The sequence below is a fragment of the Eschrichtius robustus genome, chromosome 8 (genome assembly GCF_028021215.1).
Source record: "Eschrichtius robustus isolate mEscRob2 chromosome 8, mEscRob2.pri, whole genome shotgun sequence".
Classification (NCBI taxonomy): domain Eukaryota; kingdom Metazoa; phylum Chordata; class Mammalia; order Artiodactyla; family Eschrichtiidae; genus Eschrichtius; species Eschrichtius robustus.
This window is the reverse complement of record NC_090831.1, coordinates 2,325,309-2,338,833: the sequence shown is the minus strand read 5'-3', so window position 1 is coordinate 2,338,833 and position 13,525 is coordinate 2,325,309. Positions and strand designations below refer to the sequence as shown.

The 13,525-nt window shown below is 36.0% G+C and overlaps 1 protein-coding gene across 1 annotated transcript in view; it reads left to right on the top strand.

Moving 5' to 3' along the window:
- ZPBP (zona pellucida binding protein) overlaps positions 1-13,525 on the top strand; it is a 94,723-nt gene that overhangs the window by 14,764 nt on the left and 66,434 nt on the right. Inside the window, exon 4 of the mRNA XM_068550132.1 lies at positions 4,444-4,593. Coding sequence (XP_068406233.1) covers positions 4,444-4,593 — 150 coding nt within the window. The remainder of the gene's footprint in view (positions 1-4,443; positions 4,594-13,525) is intronic.

Sequence of the window (13,525 nt, the reverse complement as noted above, 5' to 3'; positions counted from 1 at the left end):
ATATGTGGAAAACAGAGGCATTGAGAGAACAAGGTACTTTCCTGAAGTCAGGTGCCTTTGAAGTCTGGCTTCAGGGTTCACAGATAATAATCTAAATGAGGTAGGACTAGGAGTTTCGCTTCTCACCATTTTGTGACTTTTTGTAGTTTGTGTCTTTCAAGGAATTTGTCCAACTTAGATATTTTTCAACTTGTCGAATTAATGTGCATAGTTTGTGATATTTTCTTGTTATCTTTTTGATATATCCAGGGTCTCTATGATGTGCTCTCATTCACTCCTGATATTGGATGTGTCTTTTCTCTTTCATTTTGGTCTCTCTGGCTACAGGGTTAACAATTTTATCAGTCATTTCAAGGGACCAGCTTTTGAGTTATTTTTCTCTGGTATTTTTCTGTTTTCAGTTTCATTGATTTCTGACTTTATTATTTCCTTTCTGTGTGCTTTGGGTAAAGTTTGCTTATCTTTTTCTTTTGCTGGTTGTAGAATTCTGGATTGGCAGTTTTTTTCTTTCAACATTCCAAAGATGGCATTCTGTATTCTTTCTGCTTGCATAGTTTCTCGTGAGAAGGCTGCTATAAAATAGTCCTTGTCCCTCTGTAGGCAGTGTGCCATATTTTTCTGATTAATTTCAAGATATTTTCTTTCCCTTTCACTTTGTGATTTGAATACTAAATGCATTTTTTTTTTTGGTTATTTGTATTATTCTGCTTGGTGTTCTATAAGCTTCTTGGATCTGTAGTTTTGGTTTGTCATTAATTTTTGAAAATTGTCAGCCATTATATCTTCCAATATTTCTTCTGCTTCATCCTGTCTCTCTGCTCCTTCTGAGATTTCTATCACCCTTATGTAACACTGTTTGAAATTGTTCCATAGCTCTTGGATTCATTCTTCTTGGTGTTGTTTTGCTTTTGTTGTTGTTGCTTTTTCTCTTTGGGTAAATTTCTTTTGATCTATCTTCAAGTCATTGATTCTTTTCTTAGCTGTGTCAAGCCTCTTTATGAGCTCATTGAAGGAAGACTTCATCTGTGTTCCTGTGTTCTTTTTTTATAGTTTTTGTTTTTTTGGTTTGGTTTTAGTTCTAACATTTCCATTTGATTATTTCTTATGGTTTCAGACTCTGCTGAAATCACCTATCTGATCTTGCATGCTTTCTACATTTTCCATTAAATTATTTAATACATTTTTCCTCGTTATTTTAAACTGATACTTCTGACATCTGTGTCATTGCTTGGTATTTTGGAAATGTGCCATTTCTTACCTTTCTGTATGCTTCTTAATTTTTTAAGAACATCTTGAATAAGATAGTAAATATTGAGATAATTATTTTTATATTTGAGATGAACACTTTTAAAAATATTATTAAGCCTTTAATATTGGGAGTTTGTGTTAAAATAGTCAGGAATTGTCTGGCTTTGATATTGGTTATTGCTGTGGTTACTGAAAACTTATTTTTCTCCAGTGTCTCATCTTTGGCTTTGGTTTCTCCTTTTTTGCTTCCTCTAGAGAGAATATTTCTTGCAGCTCTCCTAGCTTGATTTCACTGCATTTTTCTAGACTCTTATTAGTGATGGGCAGTTGGGAGAGAGGGGCAGTCTCTAGTGTTCTGATTCAGCATTAGTCTTTGGCAGGTGTGGTGTCACTGGATCTTGTGGGTGTGGCCTTTAGAAGTGTTTCAGCGTGTCTGCTGGTTTTAGTGTTGGCCTAGTACTTCTTGCTGACTTCCTGAAGAATGAGTTTTTTTCTTCCTGTTTCCTTCCCTAGTGGTAACATGTTTCCACAGTGCCCTCAGTGACCATTTTTGTTTTTTCTCCCTTGTAGGTTAAAGCATTGCTCCTCACCAGGAGGTAGGAGAAATGGGCAAGGGTGGAGGTTTGGCAGGGCTGCCGGCCCCCTCCTTAGCCAGTACCCTGTGCCGGCCCCTCCTCTAGCCAGTACCCTGTGGGAATCTTGCTCAGGGTTCCCCTGACCTTCCCTTGAACACCCAGAGGTTTTCGTGAAGGTAGAGCCTGTAAGAGGGTGCAGCTGCCTTTGCGCTCCCCCTGCCCCCATCCATGGTCCTCGGAGGCGTCACGTGCTCACACTGGACAACACTTGGCTTTTAGCAATTCATTGAAAACTTTCAGCCAGATGTTCTTAGACCATTGAAGCAAATGCTTAGGTCTAGGTTCTACCTGCAGGCCCTGTTCATTCCTGGTTTTCAGGGTTACTGGTTGCCCTACCTGCTTCATTTGTTTGATGGGTTCAAGAGAATTTGTTGGTTGACAGTTTGTCTGTCTTTTTCCTTATTGTTGTATGATGTTGTTGCTCTTATAGTCACTCCATGTCTGAGTAGAAACCAAAAGTATAAACCTGTTTTTAAAAATAAGTTGTAATGAAATGGTGCTTAAATTTTGCCATATAATTTTAGAGCTCTAAGGCATGTGCTTCTAGAAATCTAATCCAACTCTGAATTTTTAGATGATCAAGCTGAGTTCTAGAGAAAGAAGTCCTGACTTCAGTTTAATTATTTATTGACTATCTGCTGTTGTATGAGTTCTTATAGTGATATCTTATAGTGATATCCCTTGGCATCCTGAAATTCCCATTTAAACTTAGTTTTGTAAAAGTCTGTTTGTTAAGTGGTATTTGTTAAGTGGGTTCTTCTCTTGGCTATGAAATCGTCTGGGTATCTTTTCAAAGTGTGCTACTTTTAAATTTTTAAAATAAGAAGGTAGCCAGAGAGTGTTTTCTTACAAATTGTATGATACTAGATTTTCTGGCTGTCATAATATTTAACATTGTAGTAGGCATTCAAATATATATTAATACACTTATTAATGCTTCTGGTTCGGGGAAATTTTATTTCAAATTTTTGCCAGGGAATGCATAGCTTCATTGCTGACATGATATTCTAAAATTTCTTTACAATTTGTGGGCACCTTTTATCTTATTACTATGATGTATCTGTTTGTGTCTGCTGAAATATATGTATAGCAAACACTTGAAAACCTCTTAATCTGTTCGAAAAAAGAGACAACATGTTATGATAAATATGTACTCTTTCATCAAAAGATATTCATGAAGAAATAGGCAGTACAATAGAAATGTATTCTAAATTTATATCACATTTTTCAGCTTCATCCAGGATATAGAAATGGGAATTCTCAAGGCATAATGCTCTATGTAAATCCCTTGAGGGTGGGTATATCCATCTATTCATTTCTCCTTCAGTATCTGAAACAGGGCTTTGCATGTGCTAGAAACTCAACAAATTGTTAGTGAAAAAATTAATAATGAAAATTTCTTCACTGAGAACATTCATCTTTTGTCTTATTTTGAAGCAATACATTTCTTCAAAATAAATTTCAACTTGACAGTTATAGGCAATAAATTATTTTCTTAAGATAGAAAAAGATGAGTATTTATTAAGGTATATTTTCAATTCTAATGAATAGTTTATTAAATTATTGAGTGAGTTTTAATATTTAATAATTTTTTCTAATGCAAACCCATGGTTATGAACTTTGAGAGTAACCATTTTTAATTGCTTAATGATTTATAGCTTTTTCAAGTACTTTAACATTCCTTGTATTTGTTATTCAAAAACAATTCTATGAGATATATTATCATATATTATGATTCTTTGTTGTGCAAATGAAGGAGCTAGACTTCAGAAAGACTAAGTGATTACCCCCGGTTACACAGTTTATGAGAAAGAAAGGCACACCTCAAAACCAAGTCCTAACACTCTAAATCAGGCTTCTTTCCCGTTACACAACATGGCTCTCTCCCAGTGTGGTACTTAAGGGATGCTGAAGTGACAAGGGACCTTACGTCCAAGTTCTGACTCCCAGCGCTGCAGTTCTGATTGTGCGACTTCGGGTGTCAAGTGATCCAGTCTCCTGTTTTCTTTCTTCTGCAACCCTTATGGTTGTAATCCAGATTTTGCCAAGTACCTTGTGTAATGACAACAAATCCCTAGGTGTTCGTGATTATATTGAGTTAGCCTTTGTTCTGGACACACTGTTTTATCCCTTTCATGTACATTTTTTATGCTTAATGAGAGCATAACTCGTCAATAAAGTATTTATATGCATGTATACAAATATAATTACTTGACAGTATGTATAAATGTATACTATATTATATGTATAGGAGTACCGATCGTGCCATCTCAGTGCGACAAGCAGATCGGGAGCACGTCATGTACGTGTGACTGTTAGTCTCTTACCACGTAGGCAGCCACACACTTGATGAACTCTGGTTAGTGAAATTCTGACACTAACAAGTTCATCCTGGCACCCACTGTCAAGAACCACCAGACACAATGACTATGCCCCGACTCCTTCAATGATTCTGTAGGTAAATTTGGATGGTTTTTCTCTGTTTAGAAAATATTTCGTTATTTTATCTCAATCTCATGTAATTTAAGCTACTGATCACTGTATCTTATTCCTCTATTAGAAAACAGCACTGCACAAGTGACCTCCACAGGAAGCCTTGTATTCCAGAACTTCGAGGAGAGCATGAGTGGGGTTTACACGTGTTTTCTGGAGTATAAACCTACTGTGGAAGAAGTCGTTAAAAATCTCCAACTGAAATATATTGTATATGGTAAGAAGGGATTTTAGTTGTATTTTAACATTTCTTAATGTTTTCAAATATTTACATATTTTAACAGGTTTTTTTTAAAGGGATTTTGTTATGTTTAGTCTCTCTTAATTAAAGAAAAATTTCTGCCTGCCTATATTTTGTGAAGTGCTTTGTAAGGGGTTAGTGGTAAGGGAAGATCTTTTTTCTTCAGGGGAATGTTGACATGTACAGATCAATTTAAGACAGTGCATAGAAACAGGGTGGTATGGAAATCATGTTTTCAGAGAATGAGCATGATATTGTACTCTATACTGCTTTTAAATTCCGAGTATCCTCTTGATGGTGCACTGCCGTCCCCGTGAACAGGAGCATGAATTGCCACTGTATTAAAACCCCTTTCCAAAAGCAGCTTGATCTGTTGAGGTCTGAGACTGGAGAGGTGAGTTGGTCGTGGAGTGGCCAGGAGAACAGCCTGAGTGAAAGTTCCATCTCACGGCTGGGACCCACACATGGAGACAAAGTCAGGGTCCTCAAGGATGTCCGTGTCTCACCTCCAGAGCTTCTGAATATGTTACCCTACAGTAGCAGGTTTTGCGGGTGTAATTAAGATCTTGAGAAGGAGAGACTCTCCTGAATTACTAGCGTGGGCCCAGTGCAGTCACAGGGGTCCTTAAAGAGGAAGGCAGGACAGCCAAAGGCAGAAAAAGGAGATGTGGCAGTGAAAAGAGAGGGTGGGGTAGGGGCCACAAGCCGAGGACGTGGCAGGTCTCTGGAGCCTGGCACTTCCAGAGTGAATGTACCTTGATTCCAGCCTTGCAAGACTCACTTTGAACGTCTGATCTCCACAACTGTGAGGTACTACATTTGTGTTATTTTAAGCCACGAAGTTTGTGGCTTAAGAAGTTAATATACCATTGGAAGCAATAGGAAGCTCATGCAGCATTGTTTTCACAGATGGGATGCAGAACAAATGGCAGACTTATTAATGGTTTCCTGATCATTTTTATACGCTAAAAAACGGTGTTCCATGTATCCAAAGAAAGACATAATTTTCATGAGAAATTATATTAACTTTGTTAGGCAAATAATTTGTTTAAACTTTGTAATCAGTCACACTTCATTTTTGTTACATAGTTTTTCCTGTAATATATGATATGTGTTATTTCGTATAGTTTATATGATTTATAACAGATATACTTTGAAGTCTCTCATAAGGGTATATTCACATAAGCTAACAAGTGTAACAGTGCCTAAAATGAATGCTGGTTTATAGTAATGAAAATGATAGCTAATATTTACCAAGCATTTATGCTGTGTTTTTATGTGTAATTATAACAATAACAGCAAAACACATATATTGCTTATTTTTGCAAGGCTTTTTGTTGCAGTGCTTTATTTATATTCAATTTATTTAATCCTCACAACAAACCCGCACAGTAGGTACTGCAATTTTCTGTGTTGTCGAGATGAGGAGACTGCGGCACGGAGTGGGTTAGGTGACCTGCCCAAGGCCACACAGTTAGAATGTGGGGCTCAGATTTGAATCTAGGGATTCTCATTCTAGAGTTAGTATTTTTATCTCTCTTGATATCCTACTGTGCCCCACTGTTATACCAGTGGCAGCAGGATGACACATCATTTAATAAACTGATTTTGGAGACCTGCTATTTTTGTGCTTAAAAAAATCATGTAAGTCATTCTGTTTCACTCTAAGGATCCACTTTAGTCTTTCCAATGCCACATGGTATTCCAGATTTTGCTTGCACATTCCTCAGTTGATGATCGTTTCGTGTGTTTCAGATTTTCCCTGCCTCAAACAGCAGTGCATGGAACCTTGAAATAAGTCCTTCAGTCTCTTCCTCCCTGGGTCCCTCTGTGCGTGTCTCTCTGTATGAGTCCCTCGCTCATTGATCTGTGTGTAAACACACACACACAGTAGTATTCTTGTATTATAGATGTTAAATTGTTAGTATTTCACTGAGGTGATTCTGTAAGGTAGTATCTTCTACAGGGTTTTCACAGTGTTATTTTGATAATTCTGCTAGTTGCCCTGCAAAGAGTGTACAGTTTGTATCCCCGCCACAGTACACGAGAACCTCATTACCTAAAATGCCCTTAGTATACTGTATCTTGAATTGTTGCCAGTGTAATAGGTTAATAATGGTATTTCATGGCTTTAATGTTTATTTTTTGGTCATTGATGAGGTTTTTTGAGTTTTGCTATGTGCGTGGGCTGTGAACAAAAGTTTTGCTTTTGTTGCTTTTACTTTTGGTGTTCGATTAAAAAATGTATCTCTAAGACAGTAAGTCAAAGAGCTTACTGCCTGTGTTTTCTGCTAGAAGTTTTATGGTTTCGGGTCTTACATTCAAGTCTTTAATCAATTTTGAGTTGATTTTTGTGCATGGCGTAAGACAGTGGTTACATTCTTTTGCATGTGGCTGGCCAGTTTTCCCAACACCATTTACTGAAGAGACTGTCGATTCCACATTGTATATTTTTGGCTCCTTTGTTGTAAACTAATTGACCATATATGTATGGGTTTATTTCTGGGCTCTCTGTCTGTTACGTTGATCTGTGTGTCCGGTTGTATGCCAGTACCACATTGTGTTAATTACTGTAGCTTTGTAATATAGCTTGAAATCAGGGAGCATGATGCCTCCAGCTTTGTTCTTTTTTCTCAAGATTGCTTTGGCTATTTGTGGTCTTTTGTGGTTCCATACGAATTTCTGATAGTTTTATTTCTGTGAAAAATGCCATTGGAATTTTGATAGTGATTGCATTGGAGCTGTAGATTGCTTTGTGTAGTATTTAACATTTTAACAATATTAATTCTTCCAATCCATGAGCACAGAATATCTTTCCATTTATTTGTTTCTTCTTCAATTTCTTTTCTTAATGTCTTGTAGTTTTCAGTATTTTTACAGAGCCAGAGTTTTCAATTCAATGAAGTCTGATTTATCAAATTTGCTTATTAGTCATGCTTTTGTTGTCAAGTCTAAGAATTCTTTGCCTAGCCATAGGCAAAGATTTTCTCCTCTTTTGTGATAGTTTTGCTTAACATGATGCAGTTTCAGTTAATTTTTGTGTAAGGTGTGAGGTTTAATAATTTTCATTAGGATATCCAATTGCTCCAGCATGATTTCTTGAAGTGTTTTTGTACCTTTGTCAACAGTAAGCTGAGAATATTTGTGTGGGTCTATTTCTGGGTTTTCTAATTTCTTCCATTGATCTATGGGGTTTGTTCCTCTGCCAGTGCCACTGTGTGGATCACTGTAACTATGTAGAAACCCTCAGTACCAGGTAGAGTGATTCCTTCCACTATTCTTTATCAAAATGTTTTTCTTTTTTAGGGCCCACCCCTTTCCTTATATATTTTAGAATAATCCTATACGTATCTGCAGTGTATGCTGCTGGAATTTTGATGGGGATTGCATTCAATCTATAGATAAATTTGGGGAATATTTGCCATCTCTCTCTGTCTTTCTTTTTGGCCATGCTGTGAGGCATGTGAGATCTTAGTTCCCTGACCAGGGATCGAACCTGTGCCCCCTGCAGTGGAAGCACTAACCACTGGACTGCCAGGGAATTCCCTCTTTCATCTCTATATACATGCTTTCTTAAGTGTATACCTAAGTATGTTATTTTGGGCTTTTTTTGCACAATTGTAGATGATGTTAGATTTCCAATTTTGGATTCCACATGTTTATTGCTAATATATAGAAAAAATGATGTATAAAAAATAAGAAAAAAAACCACTTTCTTTGCTCATCCATAAGAAGCAACCCCTCATTTATTCAAGTTTTATCATGAGATTGCAGCAATTCAGTCACATATTCAATTTCTATTTATAATTCTGTGAAAATACTGAAATATGATACAAAGACACAAAGTGAGCAAATGCTGCAGAAAAAAATGGCACTGATAGACTTGCTTAACGCAGGGTTGCCACAAACCTTCAATTTGTAAAAAATGCAATATCTGCTAAGCACAATAATGTGGAGCACAACAAAACGAGACATACTGTAAAAAAAAAGTGGTTTATTATTTGTGTCTTGATCTAGAATTTTAAAAAAATGTTTGTAGATTCTTTGTGAGACTGTCATGTCATATGCACATAGGGACAGTTTTGTTTCTTTCTTTTCAATCGCATGCCTCTTATTTTTCTTTTTTTATTGGGGACACTAGGGCTTCTGGTACTGTGTTGAATAAGAACGGTGAGAGCAGATATCCTTGCCTTCTTTGTAATATTAGGGGGAATCGTCCAGTCTTTTACTATTAAATGTGGTGTTAGATTGGTTTTTACATAGATGCCTTTTATTAGGTTGAAGAAGTTTCCTTCCATTCCAAGTTTGTTGATTTTTAATTTTTTATTGTGAAAGGATGTTGGATTTTGTCAAGTGTTTCTTCTGCATTAATTGAGATAATCATGTGTTTTTTATTTTCTGTTTTATTGATATGGTATATTGCATTCATTGATTTTCAAGTGTTGAACCAAGCTTGGTTCCTGGGATAAAATCCCACTTGGTCATGATGTATAATGCTTTCAATATACTGATAGATTCATTTTGCTAGAATGTTGTTGAGAATTTTTGCATCTATATTCATATGAGATATTGGTCTGTAGTTCTGTTTTCTTGTGATATCATTTTTATCTGGTTTTGCTTTCATGATAATACTGAGTATGACTTGGGAATTTTTTCTTTCTCTTCTGACTTTGGAAGAGTTCATTAAGAATTGTTAATACTTCTTTAAATGTTTGGTAGAATTCATGAATGAAAACATCTGGGCTTGGGTTTTTCTTCCTGGATAGTTATTTTTTCAGATTACTAATTTAATCTCTTTGCTTGGTATAGCTCTATTCATATAGTCTATTTTTTCTTGAGTCAGTTTCAGTAGTGTGTGTCTTTTAGCGATTTTTCTATTTCATCAAAGTTATCTAATTTATTGGCATACAGGTTTTTATAGTATCCCTTTGTAATTCTTTTTATTTCTGTAAGGTCAGTAATACTGCCTCCTTTTTTATTGATGATTTTGTTAATTTGAGTCCTCTCTTTTTTTCTTGGTCACTCTAGCTAAAGATTTATAAATTTTGTTGATATCTTCAAATAACTATGTTTTTGTTTCATTGATTCTGTTGTTTTTCTATTTTCTATATCATTTATCTCTGCTCTAATTTTTATTATTTCTTTCCCTCTTCTTGATTTAAGGTTAGTTTTCTCTTTCTTTCCTAGTGTCATAAGGTAAAAGTTTCAATTATTGATTAGGGATCACATTATATTTTATATATATATAATTTTGTATATATAATTTCCCACAATGTACTGCTTTAGCTGCATTCCATAGGTTATTTTTTTTAATTTATATCGTTTTTTTTTCTAACTTCTCTTTTGATTTCTTCTTTGACACATTGGTTACTTAGAATTATGTTGTTTAATTTCCACACATTTGTGAGCTTCTCAAATTTTTTCCGTTACTCTAATTTTATTACATTGTGGTCAGAGAAAATACTTTGTATTATTTCAGTCCTTTAAAATTTATTGTGATTTGTGGCTTAAAATAGTCTCCATCCTTGAGAATGTGCCAGAGCACTTGAGAAGAATGTATATTCTGCTGCTGCCAGGTGGAGAGGTCTGTAGATGTCTTTTAGGTATATTTGGTTTCAGCACTATTCAAGTCTTCTGTTTCCTTGTTGATCTTCTGCCTAGTTGTTTCATTCATTATTGGAAGTCTCCAAGCAATATTTTGAATTGTTTTTATCATTATTTAATGATATAATCATTATCATATAATCAAAATGATTATTTCTTTTATCATTTCTGTCAGTTTTTACTTCATTTTGGTGCTTTGTTCTTAGGTGTGTGTATGTTTATAATTGTTCTCTCTTCCTGATAGGTTGTCTTTTTTTATTATAAAAAAATGTTACCCTTTAGCTATAGTAGCATTTTCTGTTTGTTTTAAAGTTTACTTTGCCTGATAATTGAATAGCCATTCCTATTGTCTTGTGATTGCTGTATACAGGATGTATTATTTTGCACCCCATCACTTTCAGTCTATTTGTATCTTTGCATGTAAAGTGTGTCTCATGTAGACACAAAATAGTTTATTGCTTTTTAAATCCAGTTTCATAGTCTCTGCCTTTTGATTAGATAATTTAATCCATTCACATTTAATGTTATTATTTGTATAAGTGGATATACGCTATCATTTTATTTTATATTTCCCTGTGTTGTGTGTTCCTCTATTTCTCATTGTCTTGTGAATTAAGTGAATATTTTCTAATGTAGCATTTTAATTACTTTAATGATTTTTTACTATATATTTTTGAGTCATTTCCTTATTGATTGCTCTAGAAGTTACCACATATATCTTAACCTATCAGAATCAGCTTGACATCTTTACAAACTTAATTCTAGTGAGATATAGAAACCTTAGTCTTATGTAGATCTATTACTTTTCCATGCTTTTTGTGGTATTAATATTATACATATTACACCTGTAAATGTTACAAAACTAACAATACATTTTTATAATTATTATTTTGTGTAACTTTATGTATTTCAGAGAAGCTGAAATTAGGAGAGCAAGTGTATATTTATAGATTTTGTTACATTAGCCTTCTTGTTTATCATTTTTTATTTTCTTTAATTGTTTGGATTTTTTCAAGTTTCCATCTGTAGTCATTTCCTTAGTCTAGTACAGCTTTGCTCCCACCCACCTCCATTGTGCTCCTATTGGAAAATATATATTTATGTTTGGTCCCAGTGTATATCATATACAAATTCTTTTGTACAATTGCTTTTTAAATCAGTAAAGAGGAAAGAAAGTAGAAGAAATATGCACTTATTCTGTCTATATAATTACATAATTTACTGGAGTGCTTTGTTTTTTTGTGTGGATTCAGATTATTGACTGAGGTCATGTTCGTTCAGTCTTGTTAGAAAACAAAATTCAAGAAAATTTGAAGATCAATTAGCTTTATTAGACAATTCATGAATCGGGGAGCATCCCATCTAGCAACTAGAAGGTGGCTCTCAGGGGTTGTATGAAATGGGAGTTTTTGTAGGCAGGAGGATGGAGCAAGGGAGCTATTAGCAAAAGAAAAGAAAGGATTATTTTTAGACTAGGCCCTCTTTTTTTGAGGGTGTGGGGAAGGGAGTGGCAGAGGTTTTGGTTTTATCATGCAGGTTGCTTCTTCTTCCTCTGGGGACTGGAGGAGGCCTGTGTGATAGATTACCTTACTGTTAGACTAGAAAATTCCAGACTGGTTGATTAGGATTACATTTCTAGGAGAGCTTGAAACTGCCATTAGGTTAAATATTAAGTGTAGTTTTGGTATCTTGGGGTTTAGCACATGTGACATAATTTTGGCCTGTGGTTTTCTTTTTAACAGTCTGAAAAACTTTTAGCTGATCCGTTATTCTGTCAGATCAGATCTACTGTTGAGCTTCTTATTGTGTTTTTCCTTTCAGTGTTTTTACTTTTTACCTACAGAATTTCCACGTGATTCTTTTTTTTATAATTTTTTATAGATAGTTTCTATTTGATGTGACATTATTAAAATACCTTGCTTCATTAATCATGATTTTCTTTTGTTATTTTAACACATTTATAATGAATGCTTTGAAGTCTTTAGTTTTTAATATTTATCTTTAAAAGTGACCACATCTGGTCACTCTTAAACAGGCAATTTCTGCTTCCTAGTTTTTTCCAGTGTATGGGTCATACTTTCCTGTTTCGTTGCATGTCTCATAAATTTGTTTGGAAACTGGACTTTTTAGATAATGTACTGTAGCAACTCTGGGTAGTGGTCCATTTCCTTCCCCCACCCTCCGGATTTGTCATAATTTTATCCTGTTTATTTGTTTAGCAACTGGCTAGATTATTTCAGTGAGGTTCACTCCCCCTACCACCATAGTGTGAGGCCTCCAAAGTCTGTCCTAGGAAGGTGCACCTTGGGTGTACCCATAGAGGTTTCATGTATCTGTTGTTTTCATCAATGCCCTGAGGCATAAATTCCTCTAAAACTGATCCAGTTCAGTTTGGGTTCCCCAGGTCTGTTTGAGATTTGTTCTGGCCTCAGGATTGCTCCTTCCAGCTGACTCCTCCTGTGTTGCTCTCTGACAACTAGGCTGCCTACAGTTTCGCCTTCTCCCAGTTGTCTTTCCCCATATTGCCAGTGTTTTTGAAAGCGCCCTGAGGTTTGAGCTTCCCCCAGTTTATCACAAAGACGTCAGTTCCTTTGAGGAGAGATTCTGAGCTCTCGGTTCTACAGCCTGCTGCTCATCCCCGGCGGATTCTCTGAGCCACCGCGCTGGGGCTGGGGCTGGGGACAGTGGTGTGCTTCTCTGTGAGTGACACACTGCTTTAGGAACTCAACACCTGTTGCAGGGGGTAGCAGCAGCAGCCCCGGGTCTCCACAGCATGTTTCTCCTGGTGTGGACACTTCACATGATGAGCTGGACAAGGCTGATGGGCTCCCATTGTTTTCAGAATTGCTGCAGCCAGGTTAGAGCCTCCGTCTCACAAAGTGGGGATGGTGGAAGGAGGGAGCCTTCACCTCTCAGCTGTGCTCACCCACAACTTCCCTTTAGCACCAGGTAGCTCTGGTCTGCATGAGAAGGGCTGACCTCCTGTCCCTTCTTGGGGAGAGGGAGCCTTGTGCCCTTGTCTGCCCCAGTCTGGAGTGGAGTTTCCATCTAGCTTGGATTTTGTTGACTCCTTCATGATCTCTAAAAACCTTTCCTCTTAACTATTTATTTCTGGAATACCAATTAAACATATTTGTTAGGGCTCCTTAATTTATCATCCATATCTTTTCACTTGTCTTTCATATATACACATCTTTAAATGTGTTTTAGGTACCATTGTCCAATTTATCAAACCTCTCTTCAGCAGTGTGAAGTCTGCAAGTTTAGATAGTCTATTCACTTTCTGTTTTAACTTTGGTGCCGT